This window comes from Leucopleurus acutus (genome assembly GCF_964270905.1).
Source record: "Leucopleurus acutus genome assembly, chromosome: 7".
Lineage (NCBI taxonomy): Eukaryota > Metazoa > Chordata > Mammalia > Artiodactyla > Delphinidae > Leucopleurus > Leucopleurus acutus.
Genome location: NC_139150.1, coordinates 108458525 through 108480596, shown reverse-complemented (window position 1 = coordinate 108480596; position 22072 = coordinate 108458525). Strand labels below are relative to the sequence as shown.

At 46.0% G+C, this 22072-nt stretch overlaps 1 protein-coding gene across 4 annotated transcripts in view; it reads right to left on the bottom strand.

Moving 5' to 3' along the window:
• FDFT1 (farnesyl-diphosphate farnesyltransferase 1) overlaps window positions 1–17530 on the bottom strand; it is a 41891-nt gene extending 24361 nt beyond the window's left edge. For 3 of the 4 annotated variants that reach the window (XM_082842987.1, XM_082842989.1, XM_082842988.1), the window contains exons 1-3: window positions 6726–7159; window positions 5739–5922; window positions 835–963 (exon numbers count right to left, since the gene is read on the bottom strand). In XM_082842987.1, the coding sequence (XP_082699113.1) occupies window positions 835–963; window positions 5739–5922; window positions 6726–7084 (672 nt within the window). In that variant the 5' untranslated portion in view covers window positions 7085–7159. Of the gene's footprint in view, window positions 1–834; window positions 964–5738; window positions 5923–6725; window positions 7160–17410 lie in introns of those variants that run through there. The other variant, XM_082842990.1, reaches the window with a different exon arrangement.
• Window positions 17531–22072: the final 4542 nt, after the last annotated feature.

Genomic DNA, 22072 nt, shown 5'->3' with positions numbered 1-22072 from the left:
TGCCGCGGTCCGGGAAGATCCCACATGCCGCGGAGCGGCCAGGCCCGTGAGCCATGGCCGCTGAGCCTGCGCGTCCAGAGCCTGTGCTCCGTGATGGGAGAGGTCACAACAGTGAGAGGCCCGCGTACCACAAAACAAAAAAAAAACAAACAAACAACAAAAAAAAAGAAACCCAAATTTCATTTTAAAAAAAAGTAAGCTTGTGTTATGAAGGAACTGGAAATGACTCAGAAACACACACGCGTGCTCAGTAAAGGAAAAAACATAGAAGACACATTTTAAGATGTGAAAACTATTGATGTCTCTATATTACATGCAATAATTTGGTCATTAACCTCAAATTTCACAGCAAGTCAGAGACACTTTCATCAGCTTAATGTTTGCACCTCTGGGACGAGTTATATCTGCTTTGGCCTAACTCAGTGGTCCCCAACCTATTTGGCACCAGGGACCAGTTTCGTGGAAGACAGTTTTTCCACGGACAGAGTGGGGGTGGGGGGGATGGCTAATGCGAGCGACGGGGAGTGGCAGATGAAGCTTCGCTCGCTCGCCCACCGTGCACCTCCTGCTGTGCGGCCCGGTTCCTAATGGGCTGTGGACCTGTACCGGTCCACGGCCCAGGGGTTGGGGACCCCTGGCCTAACTTGACAATAAACTCCCCAGAGCAACGATTATTCCAGGTATGACGACACGTAAGCCCCTATTAAGTGTTTATGTGGAGACATTACAGCTGGGCTGTGAAACCACCCCTTGTCCCTCGGCCCGAATGTCATGGTGAGCACTGCCAGTTCATCAGTGCCACTCACACCGACAACGCTCCACAGGGACACTAACCTTGTCCCACTCCCGTTCAGACATCACACGCTTATCCAGAAACTCTGCCATCCCAAATCCCATCTTCCGGCAAATGTCAACAATCACTGTTTGGTATTTCTCAGCCAGATTTCGAAACTCCAGGGAGATCTGAAATGGAGGTCGTAAAAAAACAGAAAATTTGAAATACGTATTAAAACTGGGAACCAACAGGGTACCTACAGATCATAAAGCAAAGCAACAACAGAACGCATTAGGGAAGACTCCCAAACGATCCAGCTGTAAGTCTAACATCTAGGTTATGCTAGCTTTCTACATATAGAATAAGTTCGGCAAATTTCATAAATATTAAAATAGAAGGGTACAGAAATGCTAAAGTTTCTAGACTCAAAATAAGATTCAGGGAATTCCCTGGCGGTCCAGGGGTTAGGACTCTGAGCTCTCACTGCTGAGGGCCCGGGTTCAACCCCTGGTCAGGGAACTAAGATCCCACAAGCCTTGGGGCAAGGCCCCCCCCCGACCAAAAAAAGAAAAGAAGATTCATAGTCTTATTATGCGCTCATCTTCCCACCTAGTGAGCAATGAGATAATTCAACATAAAACCGGACACACGTGCAAGAATTTTAGGAAGAATGCCTCATTTGCAGACAAGCCTCATGATAATGAAGATTCATTTGTGCAAACATGTCTTGGCCACTTCCTATGCAACAAGCACTGTTGTGGGCACTGGGAGTGCACAGCCGGGAGATGACCAGAAACTCCGCCCCCAGAACTTATGTTCTAGCAAGGAGACCAGCCAACCACTGTCTATCCTCAGTTCCCGAATTCATACCATGAAGCTACAGTGTCTCCCTACTATAAGGCTACACTTTCTAATTCCTTAACCAACTCAGTTTAGTTCAATCTGCAGCAGGCTATCCAACATTTATTTTTCATAGCCCAAGCTTGAATGTCGAAAAGTACTATTGATGTTCTTAAAAGTCACTGCTACTGTACAAGTATCTTGCTTAAGTTCAAAGAAGTGTCTGTAGGTTATCAAAATAGAATATACTGGGTTGGGCAAAAAGTTCGTTCGGGTTTTCATCCCATCTTACAGAAAAACCAGAACGAACTTTTTAGCCAACCCAATAAAACACCAGGAAACTTCTCAAATAACATGCTATCAACACACAATACTGAAAACAGTGAATAGACTCTGCTAAGCTTCCGAAGTGTGAGAAACACCTGGTCTATGTTTACAGAAAGGTTAGAAAAACTCCCTCAAGGAACACCTAAATTTAAGGACCTGAGAGAAACCCAGAGGGTTGCAGGGCACTGAAGGGGTTCAGAAGCCTAAGATCCTTTAGGATTATTCTGATGAACATAAACTGTTAAACCCCCAAATTCCATAAAACCAAACTGATCTCTCCAGAACTCTTCTCTACAGAACAGCTGTTCCAAGACAGAGCCAAAAGGTAATTCCCACGTGGACTGAAGCAAACGAACAGCTCTACCAAAGGTCATGTGAATCCCTGAATCTCCCAAGGACCTGGTCTTTCAACAGATCCCAGGCTGGGTCAGTTCTATTTATAAGAGGGGAAAGGCCAGCGAGCTGGGGGAGGAGCAGCTTAGGCTTGAAAACAAAGGCTCCAAAATAAACACTTCACTGCTGGATGTGAACCAACTTCAACTCCTTGGTACTTACTACATCATTATATAATTCAAAACATGAAAACAAAAATATCTAGGGAGGAGTGACCATGAAGAGCTCTACATTCTCCCAGAAACCTGAGGGGGGGGGAGGGGGGGCCCGACTCCCCCAGGCAGCTCTGCCCGCGAGGTCAGCCAGGAAGGGCTTTTCCTTGTCCCTCCAGGGAATTCTGTTTCCCAGCTACAGTACACTTCTAGGTCCTGGGGTCACTCTCCAGTGATTCCAAGTAGGAGAAGGAAGGACACCACGGGGAGTCCACTGATACAATGGAGAAAGGCCAGCCCCGAAGCAGGGGCAAGGGGAGCATGTACACAGAAATCTCCCTGATTATAAACCTTGGGGTGTTATGATCAAAACACTGGGTGGGGCTTCCCTGGTGGCACAGTGGATAAGAATCCACCTGCCAGTGCAGGGGACACGGGTTAGAGCCCTGGTCTAGGAAGATCCCACATGCCACAGAGCAACTAAGCCTGTGCACCACAACTACTGAGCCTGCGCTCCAGAGCCCACAAGTCACAACTACTGAGCCCGCGTGCCACAACTACTGAAGCCCGTGTGCCTAGAGCCCATGCTCAACAAGAGAAGCCACCGCAATGAGAAGCCCGCGCACCGCAACAGAGAGTAGCCCCTGCTCGCCACAACTAGAGAAAACCCACGCACAGCAATGAAGACCCAACGCAGCCAAAAGTAAATAAATAAATTTATTTATTTAGTTTAAAAAAATATTTTTTAAAAAATGGTTTCCTAGAACCAAGTGCTTTTAAGGTGAAAAAAGGCAGGTGAAAAAATATTTGGAATTTACACTGCAGATAAAGAATTAATATTCCTAATATTAAAAGAACTGCCACTAAGCCCATGTGCCACAACTACTGAGCCTGCAAGCCACAACTACTGAAGCCCGTGTGCCTAGAGCCTGTGCTCCACAACAAGAGAAGCCACCGCAGTGAGAAGCCAGCGCACAGCAACAAAGAGTAGCCCCTGCTCGCTACTAGAGAAAGCCCACGCGCAGCAATGAAGAGCCAACACAGCCAAAGGAAAAAAAAAAAACCACCAAAACACTGGGTGATGCTACCTTCACCTATATGCAAAGTTTTATTTTTAACCATTTTCTAAAGGGGCAGTAGAGTGTGCCAGGGATTAAGCACAAGGGTTCTGGATGTAGGCCTTTTGTGTTTGAATCCTGGTTCTGCCACTTAACTTCACAGGTGATTTGAGGCAAGGGGCTTAAATCTCCATGTCTCAGTTTCCTTATCTATACACACGTGGTTAACAGTGTATCACATCCATTACATGTTAAAACTATATTAATATTAAATAAAGCAAATAATAAACCAATAATGAAATACATTTCGTAACTCATAGCTCAATAAATGTACGCTATTATTGCCATTATCATTTAGAAGTAACCCTTTCTTATTTCTCAAGCTGTGTTTGGAGGTAGATCTCTAAGACTACCAGTCTCCACTAGTACCAGGTGAAAAAGATGTACTCTAATTTAACCCATATTATACAATGAGTGTTCTAGAAAGCCTGGTATCAACTAATGAGCACTGAAGCCTTATTACACCCCAGGTCCCATGTCAATGCTGACCAGAGGAAGCCTTCAGCCGCTTCACTCGGTGAGAAGGCCCCGTGGAGGCTCAGCCCCACCTTCCACCGGGCCTGGGGCAAGAGCACAACGGTGGCCACACGCCATGTGGCTCAAAATCTTAAACCATCAAGCGAGCTAGTAACTTACCAAGTGCAGTATGTTCTCTTCTCCCACCCTGACAAACATACCTTCACAACCACCTGAAGGGCTCGGGTGTGAATTTACAATTCTTGGCCCCTCAGGCTTCTGTTCCAAAATTAAATAGTGCAGAGACTGCCAGGAGGAGGAATCTCACACTCGTGTGTAAGGACACCCCAGACAGCAGGGTCAAGCTTCATCCACGACCCTCCTGAAGAGCCACCCTCAGGCCAAGGGTCACAGTCACTGGTGCACAGTACACCCTGGAGGAAACGGGCCCCAGGAAACGAACTGCAAGCCGGTGTGTGTGTGGGGTGTCTCAGGGAATTAGGGGCACGCAACCCCAGACCCCCAGAAGATGGTCTACAGGGGGAGCTGCACAAGCTCGGGGCAGGCACGCTCCCACGGCCCCCCTTGAGGGTGAGGTGGCCCAGAGGGGGGCCCTCTAAAGTGAGGGGCAGGAAGGGACTTCCCTGGCGGTCCAGTGGTTACGACTCTGGGCTCCCAATCCAGGGGCACAGGTTCGAACCCCGGTTGGGGAACTAAGATGTCGCATGCCACACCGCGTGGCCAAAAAAAAAAAAAAAAAAAAAAAGATGGACTTAAGAAAAATAAATGAGTGAGGGGAGGGGGAAGAGCCCTTCTTGCCCCTATCTGAGAGCAGTGCTGTGTGAGGGAGGCCCTCGCCCCAAACCCACTCACTGTACACCTAACCCTCGGCAACCGGAATCTGTGGGATCTTCTAAAGCTCAAGATTTTAATTAGAACCCACTTTACTCCAACTGAGTAGACTAAATACCCAATATTTATAGAACACTATTCTAAGTACTCTACGTGTATGAACTCATTCAGGCCTCGCAGCTCTAACTTTACAAATGAGGAAACTCAGGCACAAGGAAATTAAGGGGTGTGTCCAGGCTCACACAGCTGCGGGTGGCAGAGATCATCCTGCTTCAGTCCTCAGCTCAGCTGAGAAGAGCCCACGCCCTACCTCACAGCTGCCACCGATCATGAGCTGCAGCTGCACAGCACGCCACCAGGTTCAGGGTGCCCCAGAGGCCAGCAGCGCGACACACCTAGGCTGCGTTCTCGGGTGCACTGGCTGGAGAACCCATCTTTCATGACACTGGCACTGGAGTACTCTTTCCACAGGAAGGAAGGCTGGACTTCCCAACAACATCCTGGTAATGACAGTAGCCGCTAACACCTAAGAGCTCCACCTACGTTAACTCTTTCCATCCTCACAACCACACTGGGAGGCAGGGACCATTATTCTCTCTGTCTTACCGATGAACAGAGGCACAGGCAGGCTATGTAACGCAGCACCAGTTAATGAGTGGGAGCATGGGGCCGCCAACCCAGGCAGTCTGGCTTGAGACACACCATTGCCACATTATGCTACACTGCCCTGAGACTGCTGGTTTTGCAGTTCCCGCCAGGCACATGGGCCAGCTGACAGCCACCCCACCAATCATGCGCACGACTGCATCCCGTTAGTCCCGCTACCGTTGGAAAGTCCTCCAGGACTTGTCGGTCCTTCTCCTTGCTCTCCGTGAACCGCCAGTCGGGCTCATAAAGGTACGAGTGGAAGTTGTGTAACAGGGGGACCTTTCTTTCTATACTGATGGTCATGTCATCTTCCAGAGTGTCCAGCGCTCGGAGAACCAGATAAAATATGCATACTGCGTGGCTGTAAGAAAGGAATAACTATCAATACATTGGAACAAACGTTCAAAGATATTTGTTTTAAAATCACATCTCATTTTTGTTGGGCCATTTTCTAAACCCTCCTACACCCTTAACTCTACAGAACTATGAAAGGATATCCAAAACTTTTCGTACTTAATGCAACTTCTTGGCTTCTCTTTCTTAGATGGGAGCAATGGACTTCTGTAGTTTATTTATAAAAATAAAGAAATAAAGAACCTGCCACCTGCACGTCACTACTACTCCCACAATGAGTAAACATTTAACTAATGCAGCACAACTGTAGAAAGACCAGCAGACCATTTGGAAGGAACTATTATTTTGCAGATAAAATAAAGTCAAAAGACACAATAACTTCTCACTATCAATACTATCATACCTAACGGCTAAGTCATATACATAATCTGCACAGAGGCAACTTCAGAAGAATTAACCCAATATACTAGAAATGCAAAGTAGCATAAGCGAAGCCAAGGAAAATGCATGAGCCGCTTAGAGACAGGTCCAGCTGCCAGCACTAAAAAAAGTTAATAAACATCCCCTCCCCCTCCCTGAAAGAGCTGGGCCTGCAGGGAAGCTATGAGATGGCCAGGTGCCTGGAAGGGCATTCTAAAGTAAACACAAGCGTGTTTCAACCCCGAACATTTCCTTCACCCACCGGGGCCTGTTCAGGCTACGCCACAAGCACGGCGACAGCAACGCGAGGGGCCGTGTCAAAAAGTGGCTTCGAATGGCCCGTGGCAGTTTTCTTCCCCCAGGTCACAAAGAGCTGCCTGCGCCACTCACCGCATTTCTCCATCCAGCGCCTGGATAACAGCTGCGAAACTGCGACTGGTCTGATTCAAGTACTTGTAACAAGTTTTCAAGCTGCTGCTGAGCGAGTCCTGCGGGCAGAGGAGACACACGGCGGTGGGAGACGCGGAGGGGCTGGAGTGGGGCTGGGGCGGGCGGCCGGCTACCGCGGGGCTCCGCAGCCGGCCGCACACGCCCTCTCCCCGCGGCCGGTCCTTGGTGGGCCAAGCGGCGGGGGGCAAGGGGCAGCCGCGCGGCGGAGTGCCCGCGCCCCTGGGCGCCGCGCCGGGGCTCAGCACCAAGGTCCGCTTGAAAAGGGACATGGCCTTGGTGCCGCAGGCGACTGCGGCCATGGGAACCGCGGGGCCAGCGCCGTTTTTCCTCCATAGACCCGAGAGGAGCGGAGGTGCGCCCACCGAAGGGCGGGACCGGCTCTTGCTCCACCGCAATAGGCTTGGGGAGGCGGAGCAGTGAGCTGGCGTCCGCCGCCCCGCCCGCCCACGTGCGAGCCGAGCACCGCCCCACACGCCCCGCGGCCAGCCCCGCCCGCCCACGTGCGAGCCGAGCGCCGCCCCACCCGCCCCGCGGCCAGCCCCGCCCACCCTGCCCAGATGCGAGCCCCGCCCCGCGGCCTATGGCTCACCACCCGCGCCTTCCTCACCTTGTTCCCCTTCTGCCCAGAACCCGCAGGCTGTTGACGGAACCCCAATCTCTCCTCGGCCAAACTTTAGTCAGGCTCCTCAATCCTCCACCTTTGTACTTCTATGTTTATCTTTTGCGTCGCTCAGCTTTAGCAGGAACTCTGCTAAATTGGTTTAGCCAGAATCCCTCATCCGTCATGTATGATCACTGCACCATCTGACCCGTTCCTCTTCCCCCACCATCCCGGCGCCCTGACCTGCCTCCAGCAAGAATCCCGGTAGGTCGTTTCAGCAGAATGCCCCTTACCCCAGAGGTTTCCTCTTAGTACTTTTCCATCCACCCACACCCACACTCTGCTCCTTGTTGTATTCGGAACCGAGCCCAGTTCTATACTGAGGTCTCTTTCCTCTATTGCAGTTACTTTTCTGAATGAAATCTGATTTCACCCCTTTAACTACGGTCCAGTTCTGGTTTTCCTTTAACACCTGTTAAACCTCTATTATCCTCTGGAAAGCTAGCTATTCCTTTTAAGATTTCTAATCATCTTTCCCTTTCAAATCAGTGAGCTGTAACGATCTTTACGAACCTTATTAACTCTTCCCTAAGGAAGACAAAAACTGTTTTTCCAGAAAAAAAAAAGCCATGTTCTGATATGCAAGCATATCAGAAAGAACTGCTGGCTGTTTTGTATATTTTTTTATGGAGACTTTATATTTTAGAGCAGTTTTAGGTTCAGGGAAAATTGAGTGGAAAATACAGAGTCCCCATATACCACTCCTCCAAGTCTCCCCCACTCTCTTTTTAAGAGAGAAGCGGGAAACATTTGCAATATCTAACAACAGGGGGGATGGTTTAAAACAAATATATGTACACACATATACATGTGTATATATATATACATATATATATGTATGTATATGGAAATCCCATAGTCACTTGGGAATGTCAACAAGTGAACCTTGGGACCCTGCTGGGGTCCAGGTGAACTATCTTTTCATATGTGTTTATTTCCTACCATGGATACATGTTCTTCTGTCAAGAGAATAAAGCTTTTCTTTTTACATCACATAACCATGAGAAATTATTGCCAAGTTCAATTAAAAAAATTAGTAAAAATTAACATTTACTAAGCACCATATATTAGTAAAATCATTTCGTACATACAGTCTGGCATATAAAAATACTCAGTGAAGGTCGGATGAGTAAATGAATAAGTTCAAAGAGTATTTAAAAACAATTCACCAACTCCTTCCCTATCAAAATGTGGAGAGGCAAGACTTCACAATAAAATAGAAGGAACAGAATAACAGCTCTTTTCTAAGCTCTAAGCCAGCTCTTCACATACAACTGTTGTTATCAGGCCACAATGATTCCTTTCACTGCACTGCCAAATGTTCTAATCCCCGGATACAACTAAGGGTTTGGGGGCTGATGTCAAAGGTGCATCACACATTGGGACTTCCCTGGTGGCGCAGTGGTTAAGAATCCACCTGCTAATGCAGAGGACACAGGTTGGAGCTCTGGTCCAGGAAGATCCCACATGCCACGGAGCAGCTAAGCCCGTGCGCCACAACTACTGAGCCTGCGCTCTAGAGCCTGCAAGCCGCAACTACGGAGGCCACGCACCACAACTACTGAAGCCCCCATGCCTAGAGCCCGTGCTCTGCAACAAGAGAAGCCACCGCAATGAGAAGCCCGCGCACCGCAATGAAGAGCAGCCCCTGCTCGCTGCAACTGGAGAAAGCCCGCGAAGCAACGAAGACCCAACACAGCCAAAAATAAATAAATAAATTTACATATTAAAAAAAAGGATCATCGCACTCGTTCTGAAGAGCAACAATCTTGAAGGACACCCCCTCCTTTCCAACACACCTTCTCCACTCTTCTTTTTTTAAAGCAGTCATCCTTGTCTTTTTTTTTTAATATAAATTTATTTATTTTAGTTTTGGCTGCGTTGGCTCTTCGTTGCTGCTCGCAGGCTTTCACTAGTTGCGATGAGCGGGGGCTACTCTTCGTTGCGGTGCGCGGGCTTCTTATTGCGGGGGCTTCTCTTGTTGCGGAGCACGGGCTCTAGGTGCACGGGCTTCAGTAGTTGTGGCACGTGGACTCAGTAGTTGTGGCTCACAGGGTCCAGAGCACAGCCTCAGTAGTTGTGGCACACGGGCTTAGTTGCTCCCCGGCATGTGGGATCTTCCCGGACCAGGGCTTGAACCCATGTCCCCTGCATTGGCAGGCGGGTTCTTAACCACTGGAGCGAGGTCACGAAATCACTTCACATCTCCTTACCCCATCATTCTTTTTTCCTGGCACCTATTTGTGTCAATACCTCATTCTGTAACAATAATTTCCTCAAATTGCCAAGAACATACAGGGAGATATAACTATGAAACACACTATGGAAAACACCACTGTTAAAAACATTTCCACTGCTTGCTTCCCATGAGCTAACGGAAAAAATTTTTTTTTAAATAAAAAGCTAAAGCTACTGTGGCCTGTCCCTAGAGCCTCCTGATGTTTTTCTTTGCTGTCTGAGATGAGCGTGCTCACAAGAACTCTCCAGTGAGAGAAAACAGGGATGAAGGGCATTGAGAGGAAGAGTGTGCAGTGGTGAGAAGGACAGGACTGTCCTCCCACGACTGGGGCTCCACCTGAAAGACAGTTCCACAAGTGGACGGAAACCAACCCGCCCCACGGCCTTCCATTCAGATTAAGTAACACAGGCTCCCTGAGAAGGGAGGGAAAACCTCACAAACTTGAGAAATGAAGTTACGTAACAGCAAGAGTAATACCTGCCACTTGCTGGGCAGCTACTACATGCCAAGCACATACAAACATTACGCAACCTTTTAAAGATGATACGATACAGACCTGCAGTCCACCCAAGGTCTTCATGGCCAGATGTGTAGCACAATTCAGAATCTGGAGTGTTTTAGAAGACAGGCAATGAAATGCACACACAGCCTGTCATTGTGGAATGGCTCCCTGTCACTGATTATCGACACTTCCTCAGCAAAACATTTAGAATAGTTATACTAACTGGGATCACTTTATCATATATCAGAGCACATTGTACTGCCAAGTGACCTTGAGCCAGACTTATTAAAAACCTCTTTGTTTTCAGACCATTTTGGAGTTGGGAAATTGTGATTGACAGATTGTGATCCACTGTCTCTATTATATGGAGGAAGAACCTGTTGCTGGACATTAAGTCACCAAAAGGAATAGAGTCAGGATTAAACTTCATAGACATTAGTCTAAGTAATAGGATTTAGACTTGATAGAAGCCAGAAGTGCATGATTACAAAACACTGAGTTTTTCCATTATGGTCTCTCTTAGTGATGTCACATAACTTGCAGGTGGTAGTATGATGCCAGATCTACTTATATGCTCCTAAAAATTCAGGCTAAGTCAATTTAGGGAACCCTGAACTCCTACAGCCAAATCCTTCTGTGACTGAAATAATCTCAGCCCTCCATGTCTGCTAAGTGTAATTTTTTTCCCCCAGCTTCTTCGTTACCCAAGAGAGAAACTAAGGTAATGTTAAGGAAAATGGTTTTTCCTATGTTTCCTCTAACTAGAGGTATACTCAGCTATATTTAAAAAATGGTTCATGGGGGTTAAAAACGGCTCAGGAAAACTACAACTAACAAAATAGTACTGCACTGCATTGCTCATCAAATCTTAGAGCTAGGAGAGGAAATAGCCCAGGTCTCACTTTTTAAAAAATTTAAAAGATTACACTGTGAAAAGTCTTACCCCTACCCCTTACTGTGGCCACCCATTTGCCTCTAGAGGTATCCAATGCTACCATTTTTTCCAAGTCTCATTTCATAGAGAAGAAAATGTGACACAGAGAAGTCTCTGGACCCAAATCACAACCCTATAAATTGTGTCCCCTGACTTCAGACACTCAGCTCCCTTGCCCTTCTATCATTTTCCTTTGTAGTACTTCTCTCCACCTGAAATATTGTATATTTGCTTTTTTTTCCTTCTCTCTCTCTTCTATTAGAATGTACGATTCGCAAAAGCAAGGTCTTCACCTATTTGGTTCACCGTTTTATCCCAGCACCCAGAACAATATCAAGCATGCAACCGGCGGCCAGATGTTTGTTAAATGAATATAGGAAGGATAGGAAGGAGGGAGGGAGGGAGGAAATGCACAACAGAATTGGGAAGGGCAGATAGAAGCCAGAAATTGCTGTGTGCCCGTGAAGTGTCTGGTGCACACGTGACAGCACTGGAATGTGATCAGCTCTCTGGGACCAGTCAAAGCCTGTGCTCTTTATTCTGGGTGGCCTCCAGAGTGGAAACATGAAGGTCTTCAGACAGGCCAGGGATGGCATCATGGAACCACCACTCGAGAGCTTCCAAATTCAACTCCTTTATGCCACACTTTCCTAATGTGTAAACTGGCAGTAACAATAGCACTTACCTCTTTAGCGTTGTCATCAAGATCGACTAAGTATGGTAAGTTACAAAATGGCCACAAAGTTTGTGGCTCTTCCCATCAGGAGGTGGAGTCTATCTCCACCTCTTCACACCTGGGCTCCCCTTGTGACTTTTTTTGGCCAAGAAGACAGTAGCAACTGTGAGTCAAGCAGAAAGCGGAAGAGTGCGTGCACACTGGGGTTTGCATGATTCTAGTCAATAGAGGAGAGTTCCCAGGCTAGCCTGCTGCATGAGACACACAGGGCCCAGCCTCCCCTCAATGTTCCAGCCTACAGCCTGCTAATCAGATGGTCCAGCCACATGCCAACCAGCCAGCTGAGCAAACCCAGTAGAAATCACTCAAGTTGGCCCAGACCAGGACACCCCAGCTCTCCAAGAGAACTGTGAACTAAGTAACAGTTGTTATTTTAAGTCACTGAGTTTGGTTTTTTACTTGCGGTAAAATATACGTAACATGAAATTGACCATCTTGACCATTTGTGAGCGTGCACTTCAGGAGTGCTAAGTCACACTGTTGTGCACCCAGTCTCCAGAATTAAGCCACTCCGTTTTGGGGTGGTTACCCAACGAAAGCTAACTGATAACACTGACATAACAGACTTCAAGAGCTTCTCCAGTGCCTGGAACACAGAACTCAATAAATGCTGTCTATTAATATTACTATTATCGTTATTAATTTGATTATTCTCACAGTTTAATCCCCTAATTCCATTCACCTGCCAAACTACTGTTCCAAAACTACTGCTTTCATAGTGCCACAGGTGCATCTGACCATTGCCTGCTTCACGGAATACAGCTCAGCTCCTGGACTCCCACATGTACCCACTGCACTTTGCAGTCAATTCCAGCCACACACACTGCGCTTAGTCCTACCTACATGACTTCGCTCATACTGGCTTTCCCCACAGAGGATCCTCCCCCACTAATCTAAATCTAATACCTCTTTTCAAGGCCCTACACTTTGCAAAGCACTTCTGTGTTTTTTAAAAACTTTTCACTGTAAAACAGTTCTACTTCACTAAAATTTCCTGAAATCTCAATGCACTTAAGATGACTTGGCACTTCCTAGGTATCTTTTGTACACCTGCTCTCCATCAGGCTGGGAACCGACTGAGGATACACGGTTTCCAGTCTGTGTCCATCACACAAAGCGTGTTCAGCTTTTAGCTGAATCTGAACGACCCTCTGCTTAATGTGACTCTCTGGCCCATCACCTTAATGACCAGCAGCATGATGGGGTCAAGAGAGTGAGCTCTGGACTCAGACTGCCAGGGTCAAAGGCGGTCTCCACCAGTGAACAGCTGTGGGACCTCAGGCAATAACTAACCTCTCTGTGCCTTTTTTTTCATCTATAAAAACAGGAGAAATAATAGTAGCTTCCTCACAGGGTTACTGGAAGGTTTAAATAATACACGTTAGGAGGCACTGGGCACACAGTAAGAGCACAATAAATGTTAGCCATTATTATGACACCCTTTACCTAAAAGGTAAAGATCTAGGTTTAAAAAGTCTTTCAGGAGGACATCAAGATGGAAGAACAGACCTTGAAGGGATCTGGGCTGACCATGGTTCTAAGTCCACAGCATGGTGAGACTGCCTAAAAAAGTCAATGAACCAAACAGACTTAATTGATATTTATATAATTAAAGTGGCAGGATACACTTTCCTCTCAAGTACTCACAGAATATTCTCCAGGATAGATCACCTCTTGGGTCACAAATCAAGCCTCTGTAAATTTAAGAAAATTGAAATCGTATCAAGTATCTTTTTCAAACCACAACGCCATGAGATTAGAAATCAATTACAGGAAAAAAATTGTAAAAAATACAAACACATGGAGGCTAAACAATACGCTACTAAATAACCAAGAGATCACTGAAGAAATTAAAGAGGAAATAAAAAAAATACCTAGAAACAAATGACAATGAAAACACGACAACCCAAAACCTATGGCACGCAGGAAAAGCAGTTCTAAGAGGGAAGTTTATAGCAATACAATCCTACCTCAAGAAACAAGAAAAATCTCAAATAAACAACCTAACCTTACACCTAAAGCAGCCAGAGAAAGAACAAACAAAACCCAAAGTTAGTAGTAGGAAAGAAATCATAAAGATCAGAGCAGAAATAAATGAAATAGAAACAAAGAAAACAATAGCAAAGATCAATAAAACTAAAAGTTGGTTCTTTGAGAAGATAAACAAAATTGATAAACCTTTAGCCAGACTTATCAAGAAAAAAAGGGAGAGGACTCAAATCAGCAAAATTAGAAATGAAAAAGGAGAATTTACAACTGACATCACAAAAATACAAAGGCTCATAAGAGACTATACAAGCAACTATATGCCAATAAACTGGACAACCTGGATGAAATGGACAAATTCTGAGAAAAGTACAACCTTTCAAGACTGAACCAAGAAGAAATAGAAAATATGAACAGACCAATCACAAGTAATGAAATTGAAACTGTGATTAAAAATCCTCCAGCAAACAAAAGTCCAGGACCAGATGGCTTCACAGGTGAATTCTATCAAACATTTAGAGAAGAGCTAACACCTATCCTTCTCAAACTCTTCCAAAAAATTGCAGAGGGTGGAACCCTCCCAAACTCATTCTATGAGGCTACCATCACCCTGATACCAAAACCAGTCCAAGATATCACAAAAAAAGAAAATTACAGGTTAATATCACTGATGAAAATAGATGCAAAAATCCTCAACAAAATATTAGCAAACAGAATCCAACAACAGATTAAAAGGATCATACACCATGATCAAGTGGGATTTATTCCAGGGATGCAAGGATTCTTCAATATACGCAAATCAATTAATGTGATACACCATATTAATAAATTAAAGAATAAAAACCATATGATCATCTCAATAGATATAGAAAAAGCTTTCAACAAAATTCAATACCCATTTACGATAAAAACTCTCCAGAAAGTGGGCATGGAGGGAACCTACCTCAACATAATAAAGGCAATATATGACAAACCCACAGTAAACATCATTCATAATGGTGAAAAACTGAAAGCAATTCCTCTAAGATCAGGAACAAGCCAAGGGTGTCCACCCTCGCCACTATTATTCAACATAGTTTTGGAAGTCCTAGCCATGGCTATCAGAGAAGAAAAAGAGATAAAAGGGATACAAATTGGAAAAGAAGTAAAACTGTCACTTTGCAGATGACATGATACTATCCAGGGAAAAATCCTAAAGATGCAACCAGAAAACTACTAGAGCTAATCAATGAATCTGGTAAAGTTGCAGAATACAAAATACACAGAAATCTCTTCCATTCCTATACACTAACAACGAAAGGGCAGAAACAGAAATTAAGGAAACAATCCCATTTACCACTGCAACAAAAAGAATAAAATACCTAGGAACAAACCTACCTAAGGAGGCAAAAGACCTGTCCTCAGAAAACTGTAGAACACTGATGAAAGAAATCAAAGATGACATAAACAGATGAAGAGATATACCATGTTCTTGGATTGGAAGACTCAATATTGTGAAAATGACTATACTACACAAAGCAATCAACAGATTCAATGCAATCCCTATCAAACTACCACTGGCATTTTTCACAGAACTAGAACAAAAAATTTTACAATTTGTATGGAAACACAAAAGACCCTGAATAGCCAAAGCAATCTTGAGAAAGAAAAATGGAGCTGGAGGAATCAGGCTCCCTCCCTCACTGTAAGATAACACCTCCTAAAAACCAGAACTCTCTGGAGATGGGCAGTCTCCAGAGGTAGTGAATTACCTGTCACAGGAGGTGTTCAGGAAACTGTATATCCTGGATTGTAAAGCAGTGACTATTTTTCTGTTTTGGGTCACAGATCCCTGGAAGCATCTGATAATAGTGAACAGAATTTTTTTTCCCCCAAAACCCACAAATACACAGTAACATAAATATCTGCAAATAATTTCAGGAAAGGGCCAAGTAAGAACTCTTAGCCAGAATCTCCTAATTAAACAAATATCTATTGATCAAGGCACAGGAGAAATTTAAGGCTGTATTTCCTTTAGGCATCCCTCAAAAGATTAATCCCCTATCCCAGCCAGCGGTGATTTTTCCCTTCTGTGAATTTCCTTATGGCATTTACTATATTCTGCCACAGTTACTTAAGTTTCTCTTGTTTAAAAACCTAGAGGTATCTTGAGGGCATTGCATCCACCTTTTGTTCATTAATTCACTAAAGGTACATCAAACAAGACTCCTGTTTTCAAATAGCTTAAAGTCCAGAATCAAACATAGAATCTTAAATCTGAAAGGTACTTTGGGAACATAAAACCCATAGACAAATAACTGCAATACAAGACTATGGGACTGATATAAGGTGAAACAGTGCTAGAGAAAATGGTCGAGGGAGGGTCACAGGTAACATTAAAAGGCATCTCGTTATGGTGACTTCCTAAGCTTTCTATGAACAATTTTATAACATTTTATCGACCTGACAAGACAATGAGATCTTTGGGTGTCTTATTTGTCTATACATGTTATCCTGCCCTTCTGCACCCAGTATAAAGCCTAAAGCGGAACAGATGTTTAATAAATATCTGCTGAATGGTCAACAGAGGTGGCATTCACAGAAGCCAGACCTTGAAAGATGAGAAGGATTCTGAGTTATAAGACAAATGGAAAACTTTTCTTTCTGATGAGAAACTAAAGTGTTTTAATAAAGGACAACAACTAAGAGTATAAACACAGGACGGTATTTGTGTTACTTCCGTTGGGGAAAAGAATTTAGAACTTTTGATATAACCCCACTAATTCAGTTGAATGTATCTATTTATTCAATAATCACTTAATGATTTTCTTGTTGGAATAAATACCTTTGTAAGCATTCATTTAACAAAGGGTACAGGAGTGAGGAAGGTGAAATATAAATAAAACCAAGTCTGGCCTTCAAGCAGCCAACAGGGTAACTAATCGACAGATATAGAGAAAATTAATAAGACCTTGCAAAAGTAGACAAGTATTCTAAAAACCTCAGGGAGCACTGAGGAAGAAGGGCTTGATCAGACTGCAGGAAAGGGGGAGAAGCTTATGGAGGTGGTGTAACTGAAAACTGGAAGGATGAGTAAGGTTTCATTCCAGAAAAGGTATTCTTGACATTTGCATAGTTCATTACGTTCACAAAATTCTTTCACACGTCCTCTCCCACTTAATCTACCCATGCAGTCTCAGTTTTGTAACCCACATATGAGAACCCAGAAAAACATCTATCTCAGGGACAGAACGCAATATGAAACAAAACTACTTGAAAACCAATGTCGTGAACGAACATTAACATTTTAGGCAGCAAGACAACTTGGGGATGGGGGCGGATGCCTAGGAGACCAAGGGCAGCTGGGCCCGACATCTGATTAAGGAGAGGGGAACCAGGCTGGAAGGGTAGGGCCGCCTGACAGGGGTCAGGGGATTGCTCCCCCGAGGGAAGGAGGGAGCCCGAGGCGTTTGGCACCCGTTGGCCGCAACCCTGGCCCTGGATTCTGGGCCCTGCCGGCCAGGCCCAGAAGCCGGCGGTCGCGCGCAGCCTCCCAGCTCCGCCGGGATGCAGGGATGCTCGGCCCACCTGGTCCATCTTGGGCATCACCTTCCGCCGGCCCCCCATCTGGAAGCGCAGCAGGTTGTAGAACTCCTCGGGGTGCCCCAAGCACTTCACGAACTCCATGCTGGCTGCGGCGAACTGTCGGACCTCTGAGCTCACCTCGCGGATACCTCGGGATGGCCCCTACCCGCAACCAAAGAAGGATTAGTCGGCGGTTGGGGCGGGGCGGAGGCGGGCCCTGCGCGGCGAAGGCGAGCCCCGCGCGGCGGCGCCACGCCCACTTCCCAACCAACTTCAACAGGCCTAGGTCTCTCGCGCCGCTGCCCGTGGGCTCGCAGGGTGGACCGGCGAGCGCTGATTGGCCTGGGCCGCTCGCACCAGCAAGATGCCGGCCAATCGGCGGCGGGATGTGTCTGGCGTGAGGACCACATCCTAGAAGCTAATTGGAGGGAGAGAAAGAGGCAGGCGAGCGGGATTGGTGCTCCTAATGGGGGCGGGCCTTTGCTTTCCTCTGTTTTCCCAGTGCAGGGCTGGAGGAGCGAACCGAGACTTTGAGAAGCCCCCCGAGGCGGAGCTCAGTGCGTGGGAGGCTGGCTCCGGCCGGGCTTTCGCTGAGAGCCCAGCGGGCCAGAGCCCGCTAAGCCCTCCACGTGTTTGTCCTGCCAGGCAGATTAGCTCTTCCGGGACGCGCTCGGCTCACAGCCGCGCCTCGAATGGGTGCAATCAGCCTGAGGCTTCGAGCACGTAAATTTTGTCCCAAAAAAGGATCTGAAGCGTTTCTACGGCCTATCAAAGGGTGATGTGGAAATTTTTATCTCGATCCTAGAGCACTCACAAGCCCTGGAAAAATACGTGCTACCCCAACCACCAAATCTATTTTAACACCGCAATCAGTGATCCTTTTAAAAATTAAGGCAGCTCTGATCACTGCCTAAAAACCCTGCAGTATCTGTCCATTTTACTCGGTAAAAGCCAAAGTCCCCACGAGGGTCTAAAAGCTCTGCACGAATAGCCCTCCATCCCCATTACGTCTCACCTGCATTTTCAAACCCCTCCCTCCTTGGCCCCACGGCTTGTCTACACTTCCTTCTTCCTGTAATATTTTTTCCCCCGGATATGCAATTGGCTAACTCGTTCACCTCCTTCAAGTCTTTGCTGAACCCTCACCTCATTTAGGCCCATCCCATCACACTGTTTTATACTACAGCTTGCCTCACCCTCACCACTGCTGACTCCCCGACCTGCTCTAGTTTTTCCCGTCCTATTGTTACTAACTAAGGTCTTTGGACTCTTTAGTCAATAGAAATTGATGAAGCCAGATCAGGAATTCAGGCAAGGCGTTACTGGGACTCCAAGGAGTGAAGACAAGGAACAGGTTCCCTTGCTCACTCTCTGAAGGGGGGAGAGCTTGTTCCTTAAATGGGGGGAAGGTAGAGGCAGATCAGTGGGTGGTGGGTGGGGCCGGAGGGGCGGCTTAGGTGGTCTGCCCACCCCTTCGGTGGTACTGTGTGCAGGGATCATGTAGTACCTGCTTTTGTTCCTGGCACCTCAGAAGTGCCAGTTGGGTTTTGGTCTTTTTGTATCTTATTGTTCAGGATTTGCCCCAACTGCCCACGCAGTTATTTTTAGTCCCTTATAGTTTCTTTGTATTCTGTTGCTCATTTGTCCAGGTGCAAGCACTACAGGAAAGGGTCTCAGGTCCCAGCCTATCTCAGCACTGATCATGTTCTGATATAAAATACATAGTTTACTTACGATGTTTAGTGTCTGTTTTTCCTTGCTAGAATATAAGTTCAATGACGACAGACTTTGTTTTGTTTGCTCACATACCCCCAAGCCTCCAGAACAGTGCAACTCTTTGATGTCCCCTCAGCATTGCAAACTTAACATTGCCCTAACTGGAATCTCTCTCCCATTGAGACTGCTTCTCCTGTGAATGGCACTAACAGCCTCCCAGTTGCCTAATTATAAAATCCAAATGTCATCCCTAACTCCTCCTTTCTCTCCCTACACCTGCCCTTTGTAAGTCATTCAACAGTTCTCTGGAATCCAAGAAACAAACATCTCTCCTCTTAATCTTTCCTCTCTGCTCCGGCGAGGTTCAAGCCCCACCTTCTCTCTCAAACTGTTACAGGTCAGTTTACCATCTCTCTCTCTCTATCCATTCCCATGTAACAGCTTGAGTAATCTCAATCTTTCAATTTTATTTTATAAGGTATTATGATTTTAATTAGCTTAAGGTGAGACCCTGTGGGCTTCTTGACTTTGGTTCCATGAGTCCAGTCTGGCAACACAGAAAAACAGACTGAAGGGAGCTTCACTGAGAACTGACTCATTTACCTACAATTTCTTTGCGTTGTATCTGATGTTTGGTCCTTTTTTAAACTCTGTCAAGTTATAACTTTATATCTCTACTTGTATACTGCTTTTGGCCAGAAGACATAAAGCTAAGAGTTTTAGCACTCCCCTGCCAGTTAAAAGGACCCTGCAGAAAAAACATTCCCTTCTTTCAATTTTAAATTGCACAAAGGAAATGCCTTTCAAGATAAAATCTGAGAATTCTGGCATAGAATAAAAATCCTCCCATCATTTGTCACCTACATTCCCTTTGGATTTCAGCCTCCTATTCAGTCACTCGACAACTCTCAAACCCTGATCCAGCCCTGGCAGCACTCACCACACAGGCCACAGTAGTTCATACCCCAGGACTCAAGTAATTCACCTGCCCTGAATGCCCTTCCTCCGTCCTCACCAAGTTACCTGCCACGCCTTCATTACAGCTCAGGTGGACTCCCCTGCTTCAGGAACCCTCTTCTGAAGCTCCCTGGCCTCTCCTTTATCTGTTCTTCAGATTTAACAAACACCCACTGAGCACCGACAACAATGTGGCAGACACTGGAAATAACAGAGACAAAGTAGGTGAGGTTCCATCTCCCTCCCAAAGAGGGAGACAGAAGCATCTGGCACGGTGCTGCTGTTTACTAGGCACAGCTGGAGCCTCCCTCAGCTCCGGAGTCGGGTCCAGGTGCCCAGCCAGAGACTGTGGGAATGGACAAACAGACAGTGACCAGACCATATACAGTATCACAGTTCTGTCCCACAGCCTCTGCACCAACTGGCCTGGAATAGTCAGGACTTGATCAATTGCTTCTGTATTCTTTGCCTCCACTTCCAACTCAGGACCAACCACAGAAAGCCAAACATGCTCCCCAAACCAATCACGTAAGACAGCCCACTTCGAGTTAGTCTGCTTCCAGCATCCCCTTGCCAACTTCCTCCCATCAGAGCACAATGATGAGTTCATTTTTTTTTTTTTTGATAAAGTTTTCCCACTCCCTGCCTGCCTCTGAGTTTCTGCCACATGCAAGTGGTGGGGGCTGATGCCCTTGCTATAGCAGTTCTGAATAAAGGGCTTCACTTGCTTATTCTTATTTTGGTGGTCTTTATTTCCACAAACCTCAGTACTTCAATGATGTTCAGCGGTCACTCTCATCCTGAACTTTCTGTATGTTAATTATCCCTTGTCTGACTCTTCACCTCACCTTGAACCCCTCAAGGTCAGGGACAGTGTCTAAACAGGGCACCTGGCACAGTACTTGCCACTTAAGAAGTCTCCATTACTTCTTATTAAATACCAGGGCTTGAAATAGGGACTGTACTGGAACTTTTAGAACACAGACAGGCAGTCACTTATCCAATCCCCTGCCCCCCCACAAAAAGCACTTTACAATAACCTACTAAAGTGCTTCTAACACTGTTGTAACAAGCCCGCCTCCTCCTACTAGTACAGAAGTTTTCTTGTCTTGTTTATCATTGTATTCCCAGAAATAGCATTTAGGAGGCATTTAAAAAATATTTATTAGATGGCTGAGGCCACTGAAACCTCACACAAAATTGCAAGTTTTTTACAACGTCAGTAATCATGAAACTCCAGCTCATAAGTAACTCTTTACCCTGGAATCTGCTGAGTCCAAATTCATCACCTCTCTCTCTTCTAAGTGAAACCGGGATTCGCTGACTCTGTACCCCATCCCTCAACTGCAGCCTTTCCTTACGTCCAACAGGCACGCAGGCCACAGGAGTCATTCCCACTGTTCAGCTCGCCAGCCCTGTAGGTTCTGTACCACCATCCTCTTCTCTTAACCCTCATTCAGCCCACCTCTGCTATCCCTGCCTTTCCCCTTTGCAGAAGTAACTTGAGACTTTCCGCCGAGAGCCTCCTGCCAGGATGAATGATAACCTCGCAGAGGGCTGCAGTAGCTGTGCTTTCTGTTGGCAGTCCACGTTTCCGCTTCCCTGCTGCTTCCATGCGGAACCCAGTCTATGCAGTTCCGATGCAGAACTCATGGTGCGGCCATCAGCCTTTACAACTCAACTGCTAGGTGCTACTATTTTCCCCCAATACAGACTGAAGTCAGGGAAATGATGTCAGCTCCTAAGACGACAGGGTAGACTGAGGATTATTCTTCCATGTCTTGCTCTATAATCTTTTCTATGGCTTGAATCTTTTGATGTATTTTTTTAAATAATTTTAAACAACTTAAAAAAATAAGGATTCTCCTTTGCCCTCTTGGACTTCTAACGTTCATACACTGACGACCTTCAACTGTGGGTTCATCCAGCATCCCTCTTTGTTTTTGACCCTAAGCTACTGGAAACTGCTGTACAAAGTTGGGAACCGGAGCG